Source organism: Primulina tabacum, chromosome 11 (assembly GCF_025594145.1).
Source record: "Primulina tabacum isolate GXHZ01 chromosome 11, ASM2559414v2, whole genome shotgun sequence".
Classification (NCBI taxonomy): domain Eukaryota; kingdom Viridiplantae; phylum Streptophyta; class Magnoliopsida; order Lamiales; family Gesneriaceae; genus Primulina; species Primulina tabacum.
In genome coordinates this window covers 3,576,172-3,591,557 of record NC_134560.1, presented here as the reverse complement: position 1 = coordinate 3,591,557, position 15,386 = coordinate 3,576,172, and the positions used below count along the sequence as shown (strand labels likewise).

At 33.4% G+C, this 15,386-nt stretch overlaps 2 protein-coding genes across 10 annotated transcripts; one reads left to right on the top strand and one right to left on the bottom strand.

Annotated features, from left to right (window-relative positions):
- Window positions 1–7,785: 7,785 nt before the first annotated feature.
- On the top strand, window positions 7,786–9,940 carry LOC142519144 (gibberellin 2-beta-dioxygenase 1-like). The gene is made up of 3 exons (XM_075622081.1): window positions 7,786–8,521; window positions 8,619–8,970; window positions 9,540–9,940. Exons 1-3 carry the CDS (start codon window positions 8,127–8,129, stop codon window positions 9,789–9,791), a joined length of 999 nt encoding a protein of 332 aa, XP_075478196.1. The 5' UTR covers window positions 7,786–8,126; the 3' UTR covers window positions 9,792–9,940.
- Window positions 9,941–12,060: 2,120 nt separating this feature from the next.
- On the bottom strand, window positions 12,061–14,431 carry LOC142518052 (interactor of constitutive active ROPs 4-like). Of its 9 annotated transcripts, none has more exons than XM_075620654.1 (3): window positions 14,193–14,431; window positions 13,803–13,876; window positions 12,061–13,408 (listed from the first exon to the last, which is right to left on the bottom strand). In XM_075620654.1, exons 1-3 carry the CDS (start codon window positions 14,414–14,416, stop codon window positions 12,153–12,155), a joined length of 1,554 nt encoding a protein of 517 aa, XP_075476769.1. In that variant the 5' UTR covers window positions 14,417–14,431; the 3' UTR covers window positions 12,061–12,152. The 9 variants fall into 9 exon arrangements, with proteins under 9 accessions (XP_075476769.1, XP_075476777.1, XP_075476778.1 ...); XM_075620662.1 differs by lacking the exon at window positions 13,803–13,876 and having other exon boundaries at window positions 12,061–13,254; window positions 13,335–13,408; window positions 14,193–14,332; XM_075620663.1 differs by lacking the exon at window positions 13,803–13,876 and having other exon boundaries at window positions 12,061–13,254; window positions 13,335–13,408; window positions 14,188–14,309.
- Between the last annotated feature and the right edge of the window lie 955 nt (window positions 14,432–15,386).

Here is a 15,386-nt window from a genome sequence, read left to right as displayed (position 1 = left end):
TACGGTTTAAAAACAATCCTCATTTTTGCAAACCTGACATTAGCACGTACGCTACATGATCTGTGGGCATTTGAGCCCACCAAATTAGTAACTAGATTGAATATCTAGTCAAAAACATTGTTAGGCAAGCAACAATTTGTTTGATTTTTGGTAAGATATTGAATAGTTGTCAAAGATTGCGATTAATGCAGTGCGTGCATCCACGGGGGTTTCTTGATGCCCATAAATTAAAAAGAATGCACGTTATGTCTACATCAGATTGTGATGACTCTGTGAAACTGTTTTCAGATTTCAAAAGTGACATCTAAAGTAGTAGGGGATATTACTCTTCGAAACTTATAACTAGTTGAAAACAAGTTGAGCACTACTTTTGACCAAACCGATTTTTATCTTCTTGTTTTTTCCAAGGCAATCATATATCAAAATCTTAATGTGATGAATCAATTTCTCACGACTTTGGTTTTTTATATGGTAGGATTCATCATATTATGACGAAAACTGCAATATTAGTTATGTATGTTTTTCTCTATAAGATTTTGTTTTCTATGTTTTTAATTAATTCCAGTCTTAGTCCGTACTTTTTTGTTATTCTTGTATTTTTAATATTTTTTTTGACATGACGCTGATGTGATGACATTTTTAATTAAGTGTCACATCAATATTAGGCCTAATGAAAAATTAATAAACTTGTAAAAAAATTAAAAGATAAATGGTTGAAAATGAAATTTAACAACATATATAGATGAAGAAAATAGCAAAGAAAAAAACATATAGCATCAAATTATAGTTTTCTCGTATTATCATGAAACACATATTAGGGATACAAATTAGGGGTGACAACGAGTCAGATTTAGGTAAGATTTTTATATCCTCCATCATTATCCTCATTTTGACCATTTTTGACCAATTTTACGGCTAAAAGGATTTTTGAATGTGTTCTAGACCGGACTCGTGATCGGTTCTCGGTCAAACTGACCGATTTAAATTAATCAGGTGGAGTATGAATAGGATTCTCCCATACCTACAATCATCCTTAAACTCAAAATCCCAATATCTAATTACCCGATTACTTAATCGGGTCAAAAAATCTCTTCATAAGCTCTTCCATTCGAATCGGATATCGGATCCTCCAATGAATTAAGAGAAAATTATCATCTCAAACAAAAATATTACATTATTTGATCAACTCTATCTATTCAAAATGATGCATATCGAAATACGTATGCAAAGAAAGACGCGACGCTATATAATAGCAGCACTTTGTTTTTCATCTAACAAATGAAGTAGATACAAGTCCTTGATTGGTGTGCTGCGTGAAAAATCAAACTTTATGTCGGTTTAATCCCATGAAGTAATAATCACTTCACTTTCTTTATTTTAGAGAAACTTCACTTTCTATTATTATTTCTACTTATTTGTATGAATAAAATTTTAGAGACATACTAGATATGCGGAATATAAGGGATAAATTCATAGGATTACTGTCAAGGACAGTACAAATTTCCATATGCGAGATTTCGCCCACCATTTGTATGGATCTTGCGATATAGCAAGATCTGTTACTCAAAGAATAACTAGTTTTCCGAGTCTTCCTAAACACGTCTATCACGTTTGCTACTTTACCCAAAACTCTTGTTCTAACTTGGTAAGAACTAGGCATTATAATACGCACATATCTTACATACAATGCATTTTATTAGAACGGTTGACCAAATGTAATATTTGAGGGTGTCTAGTTATCCAACTCTAGCCAACTATTATTTTTTTAAAAAAATGACCTCTTGCGTTATATTTGAAATACATTTAGGAAGACCAGATTCATTTTCCTATTAATCCCGTAATATTTGTAATGTTTCACTCAAACTAGCTAGGTCTTTAGCTACATCCCCCTATCTCACGTCTCAAACCTACAACTGCCTGCGCTTGTATATTCTGTACACCATTACCACCTTATCTCCCCAGTCTGACTGGTTGCTTTCACTGCTCACCAAAAATATGGATGCATGTCCCAATTTTATAGGAATTTGCATCAATTATTGGTCCATTGCCACAATTGGGACCAAAAGCAACTCTCGCCATCAATATTTTTTTGACGTTTAAATAACTACTTTGGGACAAAGACCGGGCTAGCTAGCTAGGAAAAGGAAACCAAAACTCTTGCTTGCGTCGGTCAGACGAGCCAGACACGTGTATCCAAGATTTATCGCTTATTTAATTTTCAAACATCCAACTCTTGAAAATATAACATTTTAAGATAATAATGATTAAATAGTAGTCGTTGCAAAGTTTGCATGATCGAAATGCGTAACAAATCCATATAGCAAAGTTTTAATCAGGGGCTGACCTTTTTTCACTCCAAAATTGATCACCCCACCAAACTTCAAATGTTGAGCCATGAATCTTTTGCAGTTAGTTCTATTGGCCATACCTGAACCACGTATGTATATGCAAAATGTGTTACAAAGTAGCCAAGTTAAGACACACGCACAACCGCAAGAATTAACAAATACGTGTGGGGTGGCCAACCTGGCTAGCTATTTCCGTCCGGCAAGCTAATAAATTGGAGTCCCCATACCTATTCGCCATAACCAACGCCAAATGTACGCGCCTTGCACGTAACAGTCGACATGGAAACACACGAATCGTACTGCTCCACGTTTCCCAACTTCAAATTTGTGGCCCATTATCCCAGTACGACTTTTAATTGAAATATACGTACAGCTATTATTATATATTGTTTATAGTTTGATTATGGAAGATAATATTTAAAGTGAAAATGTTTCAAATTTTTAAATGAAAAATATATATTTTAAACGCCAATAAATGAACCCAATCCAATTATTTAAATGTTAAGGGTTTTCTTGAAATTAAGTTTTCATTGAACCTGGAAAGATTTTGTTTTATTTTATAGATGAATAAACCCTAGACGAGTTGGTAATGCTTGAGACGGGGTCGGAGGAGAAGTGTGAACAAAAGTGGACAATTGTTTGGCTAAATATATCCAAATAGGAACTATCAAATTCTAATTTAATAGCTTAACCATGTTGGTATTTGTAATTATTTTTCAATTTTCAAGATGTCTTCCCTTTTTTTGCTTGGCGATGAATTTCATTTTCATTTGTCCTTTAAATAATATAGTTTTTTTTTTAATTTTAGAATTTGATTTTGTTATATAATATTTGATTTTATAACTTTATTTATCTTGAATATGGTTAAATCGGTTGGTTTAAAGAGAGTTTATTTTTGTGTGAACATTTGTCGTGTTATGAATGATTGAAAAGTGGACGATAAAATATCACATGAATTTTTGTGTTAAGTTCTCGCAATTTGGAGATCTTTGTCCAGCTTACATTTTTCACATTGATGGAATAAAATAATATAATTTTACGGCTTTAATTTGTAACTGATCATGCGAGGCAATGATTGGATTGAACAAAAAATAATATTTCTAAATTTTGGGATTTTTTTGCGAATTTATTATATGTTTCCAAGTATTTTTTACCAAAAAAAAAAATTTATTCAGTTTTCATTCTGATTTAAAAATATGTTTAGATTTGTACATGATTATGAAACAAAAAAATAAAACAGCACTTGATAGTATATGATTTAGATTGGACAAAAACTTGTGTGAGACAGTCTCACGGGTCGTATTTTCTGATACAGATATCTTATTTGGGTCATTCATGAAAAAATATTATTTTTTATGCTAAGAGTTACTTATTATTGTGAATATCGGTAGGATTGACCCGTCTCACAGATAAAGATTCGTGAGACCGTCTCACAAAAGACATACTCTTTAGATTGAATATAATTTATCGTTTTAATTCCAAAATTTTAAATTTTTTCCACACCATTCTCACTTTCCAGCAACTATAAAACAAATGTTTTTTAGAAATATAACTCGTCAAGACGCTTATCGCGACAAAATTTGTCCACTGATGGAAAACTTCTTGTTACACCCATGGTTTAGAGTGACGCGAATTGATAATCTCTGACGTCGTCTAATCGATTCTTGTGTGAAACATATTTTTCATTAAAATATTATGAGATATATTCTCAAGATCAATATTTATTGTCGTTTCGGATATCTACTTATGTACATATCGCGACTTACTTTTTTTCCTCTTGATTCGGGACTCATATATAAGGTTTACCATCGTAGGTGAAAAACAAAGATAGAGGTGAATAACTTTTTGTAAAAAAAAATGGAATGGAAAAGAAGAATGGGGAAGGAACTGAAAAGTTTTGTTGACTATACGGGCCCACAAATCAGATGGGGGCTGAAGAAGAATAGCTGACCAAAACGGGCCCAGTCAGCGACGATGTTGACTACTCCTAGTTCATCAGTAATGGCTGCCCATGGCCCGCAGTAAACATTACGTATTTATTTATTTTTCATTTTTTAATAATATTTATTTTTCATTTTGAGCAATTCAGACAAGTTTTCATAACACCCATCACCTTGAATAGAAATATTACAAGAAATGTTTTTATTTGTTATTATTTTATATTATTATTATTGCCATGGGCGTACTCTATCAATGTGCTGTCGAGAAATTTCCAAAAAAGAAAGCTCACTAATCTATGAACTGTCATAAATGCAAGTGGATTAATTGTTGGAATCCGTTAACGATGTTCTGAATTCAAATAAAAATATAACAATTTATGTTCTAATGTAAAATCACAAAGAGGTGTAATACACTGTCTTTGTAACATAAACTTAGTCAATTATTGGTTTCAAAAAAAAAAAAACGATCATGGACCATTAAGCTGAACCAACATGGACATCGGCCCATACACATGCACCACTACTGGTCATGGGTCGTTAGGATGGTCCAGCATGGACTTATACACCGCCACTCATAGAATATCTCACTCCTGGAAAGTGGTTTTTTTCGCCTCTCCCAACACTTGAATCCATGACCTCCAGGCATAATTATTTAGATTCTTAAAGTGTTGGTATCAGTTGGGCTACGTGAAAAAAAACACATTTTGTAGACACAAGCCATATCCTTGTGTTATATATATATATATAAACTGAATGTAGTTTTGCACTAAATAAAGAATGAAGCATATGTACATGTAAACTACTAATAATTTTGATGCCTCAACAATAATTAACATAGATGATATAAAATTAATTTGTAGAAAATGGCTAACAAATTATTGACTATGTCCTTTTGAATATAATATAGTGAAAGTGAAGCGTGAGACGTTGTGGGGAATAGAAAATAGAACCTAGCTCATACATACATCAGAATTTAACAAAGAATAATCCCGTTGACCATAAGTCAAATAAGTATCGATGATAATTAATAGATACATGAACCCAAAAAAGGTACACATAGGGGTTAACAATTATGGCTTTAAGGCAATTCCTTGCACAGATTGGAACGATGAGGATTTAATGTCAAACTCTTTGTATTTTTATTATGTCAATGAAAGCTAATTACCCTTTAAATAACTATATGGTTTGGAAAGTAACTATTGATCATTTGCAGTCGGTATAAAAAGTTTCACTCGAATTTAAAGTCATTATGATATGTTTTGACGCTCTGGTGACAAAGACAATTATCGTTCCCATACCATTTTTTTCGCATCTAATCTATGAAAGAAAAGAATCCACCTCTAAATTTTAAATTGCAGTGTGAGCATGCAAGTTATTAGTTATAAAAAAATATGCATTCCCTCGTATTATCAAGGTGAGAGAGTTTTAGCAACTTTTTAATTAAAGTTAGAGGGTATTTAAATTCAATTATTTTTTTTTATTTTTCCATCTGAGTTCTCCCACCTATGCACTCGTTAAAGTATATTTCATGCGTCTTTCTTGGGTAAAAATCCAAGTACTCTGCTCCAATCTTGCGTGTTCGTTTAAATTTTCTGTTTCAAATAGTACGCTGTTTCTTACCGCATGCTTTGGTCCCATACCATGTTTTCTTGTTCAATCTCCTACCAGAGTGTATCTGACCAATTAACGAAATGATAGTCTTAATATATCATGTAATACATTAAAGAGTAGGTAGATTGAGATCATTTTTTTATTTTTTATTTATTTTTTAATTTATATATCAAAATTACAATGTAGTCCCTCACTATTTTTTATAATTATATTTTGATCATCATTTAAATATAAATCAAATAAATTTAAAAAAATATTATATAACTACTCAATGTGTAAGTCGATACACTAGTATATATGACATGTGCGCGCCTGATTGTTGATATACTACGGTAATAATTTGTTAACAAAAAACGATATTTAGTCATTGCAAAAATCGACATATATACAAGTAACTGTTTGGGTTTTCCTGCTGCCGACATTAGAAAGTATTTAATTAAATAGTTAATTCAACAAAAAAAATACATTTAATTAATATATGACAAAAACTTGTGTGAGATGGTCTAACGGGTCGTATTTTGTGAGAATGATCTCTTATTTGGGTCATCAATGAAAAGTATTACTTTTTAGGTAAAAACTTGTGTGAGACGGTCTCACGGGTTGTATTTTGTGGGACGGATCTTTATTTGGGTCATCCATGAAAAGATATTACTTTTTATGCTAAGAGTATTACTTTTTATTGTGAATATTGGTAGGATTGACCCGTCTCATTAGGATCCGTAAGACGGTCTCACATGAAACTCACTCTACTTTTTATGTTAAGAGTATTAATTTTTATTGTGAATATCGGTAAGATTGAACCGTCTCACAGATAAAAATTCGTGAGATCATCTCACAAAAGGTCTACTTTTAATATATATTGACTTCACAAACATATAATTTACACATGTCAAATAATAAGCTGTGTGAACCGAAGACCAATCTTCACGTTCTAGGGATTGATGAAGCCGTGGACCAGCCAAGCACCAAATTGACTATTTCTTGCTTTTCTCACTCTCATTTATGAAATTTTATGTTTATATTTTTTATAATATAAAATTTATGGAAACCATTAACTAACATTATAAACATAACTGATATGCAATGTGTATTTTTTTATTGCGTGAGATGTTTACTAAAAATATAGAAAAATCCTAACCCATACGGACGATTTTTCACGTAAAATTGATAAATTAATTAATATGTAAAACATGGATTAAATATATATATATATAGGCAAAAATTTGTGTGAGACGAGCTCATGGGTCGTATTTTGTGAGACGTATATCTTATTTGGATCATCCATGAAAAATATTACTTTTTATGCTAAGAGTATTACTTTTTATTGTGAATATCGGTAGAGTTAACCCGTCTCACTGATGAAAATTCGTGAGATCGTCTCACAAGAAACCTACTCATATGTTTATATGCACATCGACATTTTGCAATTTGAGTTACGTTATATGTATATTTAGAGTTGCACTTGATTACACATCATTTTTGAGATTATAAAATTACCTTAATACACTTTGATTTAAAAATTACATTTGTGATAATTATGTAATCTTAAAATCAATATATGACATGATTCTTATTGTGCACATCCCATTTCTTTCGAAATTCATGATTTTTGATTAAGATGTTATGTCATATGTTGATATTATGTCATAATTATGTAATCAAAAAATCAATATATGATATGACTCTTATTATACATATATATATTTTTCTCGATATTGATAATTGTGAAGCATCACAAAATTTTGTGGATGTGCAAAAATGGTGATCGGATCAAATAAAGTACGTTCGTGTCAGTCCGGGTAAAGCTACTACAACTAAGAGACGTCTGGGTTAGCTTCGTTCCGAGACGAAGACCGGCCTAATTCGTGATTTTTTATTACCATATTATGTCATTTTTCCAAAAATTCCAACTTGTAACACGAAAATTAGGCATAATTCATACATGAATATGATTATTTATGTGAACAACAAATTATTTGATTAATTACGTTTGATTGAATTCAACAGCCAATATCTCCCCTTCACAAAATTCCACTCTCTCATAGTTTCAAGTACGACTTTTTTGTTCACGAAATCCCATTTCCTCTTCGCCATCGTCTCTCTCCAAAACCCTCTATAAATAGCCAAGCAACACCCCACCCCATTCCTTCATTCATAAACCTTGACTCAGCTGTCTGAATCTTCGATAAATCTGTGTACCTTTGCTTCTCCACTTCCTCGTTTTCCAATGGTGGTTCTCACGAAACCAGCTACCGAACAGTTCTCCATAGCCAAGAACTGCTCCACATTTTTCACTGGTGTGCCACTGATAGACCTCTCCAAACCCGACTCGAAAACGCAGCTAGTTAAGGCCTGCGAAGAGTTCGGATTCTTTAAAGTGATCAATCATGGCGTCCCTTTTGAATACATGAGAGGTTTGGAATCGGAAGCTCTTAAGTTCTTCTCTTTGCCTCTGTCTGATAAGCAGAGAGCAGGCCCGCCTAACCCTTTCGGTTATGGCAACAAAAACATCGGCCTGAATGGAGATGTCGGTTGGCTTGAGTACTTGCTTTTGAATTCAAATACCGAAGCAGATTACCATAAGTTTTCGTCCCTCTTCGGTGAAGCAGCAGAAAATTTCTCGTGAGTGCTCAACTTATTCAGTCAAGAAAGTGAAGGTTTTTGGTTTTAGCTCCGGTTTTTCCCACCATTTCTTACATTCTCTGTAATTTTTTTGCAGCTGTGTTCTGAAAGATTATGTATCAGCCGTGAAGAAAATGGCGTTTGAGATTCTTGAAATGCTAGCAGATGGGCTGAAGATTCAACCAAGAAATGTTTTTAGTAAACTTCTGATGGATGAACAGAGTGACTCTGTTTTCCGAGTGAATCATTACCCTCCATGCCCAGATTTGGGAGAATCCAATAGTACGAGGAATTTGATTGGATTTGGAGAACACACTGACCCGCAAGTCATATCTGTTCTTAGATCCAATAACACCAGTGGCCTTCAAATCTGTTTGAAAGATGGGAATTGGATTTCCATCCCGCCCGATCACAATTCTTTCTTCATTAATGTTGGCGATTCATTGCAGGTACAACAACCCCTTGAACACATGCATATACTACTCCTACACAAATTATATATAGACATATCATAGGAAATCATATCAAAGAAATAAATTTTTATTTTGTTATGAAAATTCTTAATTTTTCCATGTATATATATTATTTATAACGTGTGAGATATAATGATTAAAAGAGAGGTCGGTGAGGTATATAGATTAAAAAATGTGCCGAAAATTGTATTGACCCCTTGAGGCTATGACATCATTCATGTTTCATGCATGCGTTTCTGCCTTGTATGTGAAATCGAACGAATCTTGGAAGATTCCTTCACGTCTATGTTTTTCAAGTCACCATCTATGTGGTTCTAGAACCATGAAAATGAATGGCAATAAAACTAAGATGGAATTTAGAATTTCGGATTTAATCGTATAAAATAGGAAGGTTCTATCTTTGAAGAATGAGTATTAGTAAAAAAAACCCTATTTACAATATAATGTACAAGTTAGTTTTTTGAAATAATTTATGTCTCATTTCCCATCAATCACATCAAGAAAAGGGAAATTCATTATGAAATATCTTCGGTGTATTTGGGCAGGTAATGACGAATGGGAGGTTTAAGAGCGTAAGGCATAGAGTTGTGGCCAATAGCTCAAAATCAAGACTTTCGATGATATACTTCGGTGGTCCACCATTAAGCGAGAAAATAGCCCCATTGCCTTCACTAATGAAAGGGGAAGCCAGTTTGTACAAGGAATTTACATGGTTTGAGTACAAAAAATCTGCGTACAAGTCAAGATTGGCTGATAACAGGTTGGGCCTCTTCGAGAAAATTAATGTGGCCTCTTGATGCTTGGCTGGCACATTTTGGGATTTGGTACAGTCGGACTCAAAATTTTCCATAGATGGCAAAGTTTGTGTTTTCTTTTGCTTGTATTTCTTTTCCTCCTCCATACATCATGTAACTTGTTTGTTCATAATTCAAGAATTCATCAATTATCTTGTTTGTGTGTAAATAGTTTGCCCCTATAATTCATTCATTCATACTTTCTTCTTCTTTTTTTAAATAATAAATGGTTCTTTGCCACCATAATATCTATCGTATTTCAAGCAATTGATTACTTGAGATGGACTTGTATCATTAATTCAGAATACATCAAACTCAGGCCGGCAAGTACTTTTCACAGAAAATCAGTCTTTGTCGAAGACTCAAATTGGATTAGAATATTATATTCTCTGCAAATTCGTTGCATCACTTGTTCAATATATGATATTTTTTATGGGTTTTTTTAAAAAAAACATAAAGAAAGGGATATAGTCAAGTTCTTGGCAACCCTGATCAATTATCTTCAACTCCTAGTTTCTTGGAGCTCAAATTTTGTTTGCCATTAGTTTATATCCACATTCAATGAAAAGATGCTAGCAATAATAACCAATAAAGATTTTTTTCCCCCAATATACGTTTCAGTCGAATAGCAAAACTATAAGACTATTTCATTTTTTATTTTTTTGGTTAAGACTACTTTCTCTTAAAAAATTTATTTATTTCAAAGTTATTTTCAATAAATGACTTGTAGATATTTGGGGCTAATTAAATTTCTAGGAAGTAACTTTCCAAATATCAATGTCTCAATATTTTACCTAATAGTTATGCTCTGTGTACAATGCTGGTTAACATTGAATTACAAAGCACATTTGAAATGATAAAACTATCTTACATGTACCTGCATTTTTTAAAGATTTCTCCAAATAAAACACAAGGAAATGTATTTTGAATCTCAATTTATAACTATTATTTTACATTTTCCTTAATATAAGGAAATATAAAAAAAATATTCATAACACAATACTTATGTATTGAAGTCAATCGATTACAATTTTGCTTGTGGATTTAATTTCGCCCAGTCCAAATGAACTTAATCGAATTGCCAGACCTAAAATCTATGCGTCTTCAAAAACCCATGCCCGTGTCAATCGCTGACAGCGAAACCCCACCCTGGCCTCTGCTCCGGGTCTAAATGGAGAAGGACGATAACCCCAGTTATGAGCCCTTCCACGGGAGGAGAACAACAATAATAACAGTTTTCTAATAAACTATTATTGTTTTTCAGATAATATTGGGTTTATGTGAAATTTTTTATGCGTGAAAGGATCATCGGGAAGATTGCATTCAAGAGGATGAGTTGGAGATTGATGTAGCCAAATAAATTTATTACTGAATTAGGAGAATTCAAGAGAATGCGGAAATCTCGGATAAGGGTATGTAGAGGTCGACACTAGACACGCTGGTTATTACCCTCCGACACTCAATTCAACGCTATCCAAAACTAAAGAAGTGAGCAAAAATGAGATCTTGGATAGTATAAAATAAGAATTTGTTGAGAGTAAATGAGAACTTAACTTGAAAAGAGAGACTTGGTCTGTCTATAGGTTTTTGGAAGACTGCAAGAAGGCTTGGGGCCTTACATGAGCTTAACGGTCCTTTATTGGGCTAATTAAGCTTAACTATTTGGCTATTACCCATCTGAGATATTATTGCTAACAAAGCCTCACTCCATTATTTGTTGTCCTACGGGTAATATTTTACTCTTTAGTCCAAGAATAATTACAAAGAAAATATAATTTTTTCCAATGTGTGAGCTCATTTGAAAAAATACATGCGACATCTTATAACGTTTGGATTAAGAGTTGGGTACTTTCATAGGGTTGCATCGAAGACCAGGTTTGAACCCTCTGGCAGAATACACATTGAACATGTTGAATTTTCAACTCAACTTAAATCAAAACTCAGAATGGCTATGTGGCAGATGTTATATTCATTTTTTTCCAAAAATCTAGTATAACCTTACAAGACATGAGGTTTGAATTTTTGTTTGGGGTACTCTGCTTGTGGATTTTATGTTAATGAATTCGACTTCTGTATGCTTAGCGACTGAATGTTTCTCGCTCAAACAGTGATGTTTGGAAACATAATCCTGCTTGATTTTATTGTCGAGAATCTTGCCTTATATAAGATTGTCCGCAAGGTCGAAGACTGAATCAAATGTATATTTTGAGTGCTAAGTGGGGTTTTCTATAACTCCATTTTTATTGAATATCAATCACGAGAGCGTCGGAGGAATCAGAGTACAAATAGTCACATACTGATGGCAAGCAACCATATTTGAATATCAAGCATAAACACATCAACAACAAAAGAAAATTTAAGGTTCTACTTTTGGCCCTTCTTTTTCCACAGGTCCCCAAACATTCTAATACCAGAACCTTTTCTTTTTCCGCCTTCAAAAACATCATCACTTTCATCATCCATTGGCCTAGGGGAATCAGCATAACCGGGATACACACCGACCGGGATTCTATAATGATTATCCATGGATCCACACCTTTCAGATATCCTTCTTCCATTCATCTCTACTCCCCCTGCTGCTAGAACTGCTGCTGCAGCGTCAGCTGCTTTTCTCCATTGCTCGGTTTGCACTCGAAGCAACTTCATCTCACTTTCTAACTCTTCCTTTGCCTTTTCGGCGGCTATTAGCTTCTCGTTGATCTGGAATGCGTTGTTTTTAGAATTTTCAAGTTCTTGATCAGCTTTATTCAGCTTCAAAATCAGCTCCGCTATCTGAGATTGAGCTGATGATATATTAAGTGATTTCTCGTTAAGCTCGTTCCTTAAGCTCTGATTTTCTCGACGAAAAACGTCCATTTCTTTGTCTTTTTCGTCGAGCTTGGTTTTCAACAAGTTTATCTCATCATTCTTTGATCCCAACTCATCAAAAGTGGAATTATCTGGCTCTGTTATTACTGGCGTTTCAGGCAACAAATCACCGGATCTAGATACGACCCGTGTCTTAGTTTCCATAGGAACTTCAAAAACATCAGTTTCGTTCTCTACTTCATCAGACGATTCAAACTCTGCAACACTGCTGTTTTTCATGTCCATCTCTTCGGTTTTTATTGAAGTTGAGTGCTTCTCTTGGATCTGCATCGATTCTGTGACGTTTTGTTGTTTCTTTGCTTTTTTCTCAAGATGTTCTTGAACCACTTTTTTGGCAGCATCAGCTGACACTAATTGGTCTTTAAGACTTTTGAGCTCATCTTGAGCTTGCCCAAGTTGAGATTCTAAATCAGCAATTCGCGTCCCGAGCTTCTTTTTATTTACCGGATCAGATTGGGCACCACGAGGAGAACGACCCTCTGCAATTTTCGGGCTCCTTTCAGTTCTAACACGATTGTGTAGTGGATCAGAAGCAGAGCTCGATGTCCTGAGATGAGGGGGGCCTCGGGGAGTTTGCTTTTGAGGCACTTCTGTTAACCTGTTCTCATGAATTTTGATCAAATCAATGAAATGACAACAAATCGATGCAATAATGAGATTCCTGGTTATGAGAAATACCTCGTTGTTCTTGGCATTCTTGATCAAGTTTAAAGGCAAATAATTTTTAACAGCAGCAGAACTTAATGTTTGATCTGTATAATTTGAAATATTAAATAGAAGGGGTTTCAGCAAGAGACGGCACACATTCGACAACAATTACTTCTAACACTAAATCGGAAGAAAAAGGAACTGCCTGAAATATTATCCGTGAGAGATCATTAATGAAGTATCACATTTACTTCAATGCACCTAAATTTATAAAAAAAACTCTGGCATACAATCAAGACTTGTATATAGCTTCATCATACCTTTTCAAGTAAAGATTAAAACAAACATACGCGGAAAAATCAAGTCGATTGCTCAGACATTTCTCATGTAACATAAAGAAGTGTCCAAAGTTTTGACGCATGCTTTTTTCTCCACAAAAGAAAGTAACTTTGCAGTCCACTTGTGGCAACTTTTAATGCATTGAAAAGATGTGCAGACCTTTGCCTACGTACGTCGTACGGGATTCAATTTGGTTGTGTAAAAAACGATGATCAAGTGGATGCTCATGAGATCTGAAGTTACAGAAATAGTCGGCAAATAAAGATCCAGGATCAAGATTCAGTCATTTATTATTAAATCCTTCATTTAATTTCAAGAATCTTGAGGTTAATGCTGTTAAAATACAAAAAACCCTTTTAAATAAGCATATAATCAAGCTTTGAACAAAAAAAATACCACAGGGAGCGACAGATCACAGTTAATCACTGTCATGATCGCAAATTAACCCCCCCAAAAAAAAAAAAACTGACACCATGAAGACAAAATCTTGGAAAAAAGAATTCAGAGCTCAGAATCAAAGAAATGACTCGATCACAATTCTCACCATACCTTGAACCAGTTTCGTTTGCCCTTTCTTCTCTGCAAAATGGGAGAGAGCACAAGATCAAGAACGAACACCTAACATACAGAAAATGAAGAGTGGGGTGGTGTAGCCGTTGAATGGCATTTATTAATGCATATCTGTAAATATAAATGGACAGCTCTACACGGGACCCCAGACAAGCGGTAAAAACTATATGTTTTATGTACATGCATTGAAAGCATATTACCATTTTCAAATTTTGAACTACCTTCTTCTTTTTTGGATAGAATTTGAATTACTTACAGGTTAACAAGTGTGAATAAATCATACTCATCAATATACGTAGTAACAACATATAATCATATATGTGTAAATTTTTTTATGACGATGAAATTGCAGTCGTTATACTACGTCATACTTCGGTGTTCACCGGATAAACCTCGAATATATATAAAAAATATTTATATTCATTTATTCAACATTTAGATGAAGAATGATATCATAGATACGGTCGGATAAATTTATGGTCAAACTTTCTTGTAACAGATCGGAGTTGTAGGCAGTGAAATATTTAAAGGGTATAATAATTTTGTGAATATTTAAAGGGTGGGCTGTTATTTTTTTAATTAAATCTCAATATTGCTACATGGCTTTATGTTATTTTAGTTAGAACCTTGGAATTTAATATTATACATCACAGTAAACAAAAAACTATGTCTCTAGCTAAAATCTTCAAATCAAACCTAGCTCCATCCTTTTTTTGCAAGATTAATAATATTTTTTAAAAAATTATATAATTAAAAAATGATAATTTCTAACTTAATTTGTCCCACTTACAAAACGAGGTAATTACCCTTCATTAAATAACGAAAAAAGGGGGGTAGACAACGACGTTTTAAGATCTTGATTAGACTAAGATTTGGTATGACGTCCGCTACTTATATTGATTACATTGCTAATGTTGACTAAAGTTACTCATAAATCATTCATCAATGATCAATCCAACTGTGTTATTCCAAATGTTATTTAATGTCAGTATGCATGAAAGTGATAGCTTTGCATGTAGAAGGTGGAATATGCAAGTTGAACGAATATATAATATATATAAAGGGGATAGTTATTTTATAAAGTTATTATATGATTTTATAGATGTTTATCTATTGGACGAGTCTATAGTGTTCATATTTACAATAATAAGTAATATTTTTTACATGAAAAAA

Excerpts from the sequence above, each read along its gene's own strand:
- LOC142519144 (XM_075622081.1), top strand. The coding sequence starts at position 8,127 with ATGGTGGTTCTCACGAAACCAGCTACCGAACAGTTCTCCATAGCCAAG. Across the intron at positions 8,522-8,618 it reads GAAGCAGCAGAAAATTTCTC|CTGTGTTCTGAAAGATTATG; the intron begins GTGAGTGCTCAA and ends ATTTTTTTGCAG. Across the intron at positions 8,971-9,539 it reads ATGTTGGCGATTCATTGCAG|GTAATGACGAATGGGAGGTT; the intron begins GTACAACAACCC and ends GTATTTGGGCAG.
- LOC142518052 (XM_075620654.1), bottom strand. The coding sequence starts at position 14,416 with ATGGTAATATGCTTTCAATGCATGTACATAAAACATATAGTTTTTACC. Across the intron at positions 13,877-14,192 it reads GCAAACGAAACTGGTTCAAG|ATCTCATGAGCATCCACTTG; the intron begins GTATGGTGAGAA and ends CTGTAACTTCAG. Across the intron at positions 13,409-13,802 it reads TACGACGTACGTAGGCAAAG|ATCAAACATTAAGTTCTGCT; the intron begins GTCTGCACATCT and ends CAAATTATACAG.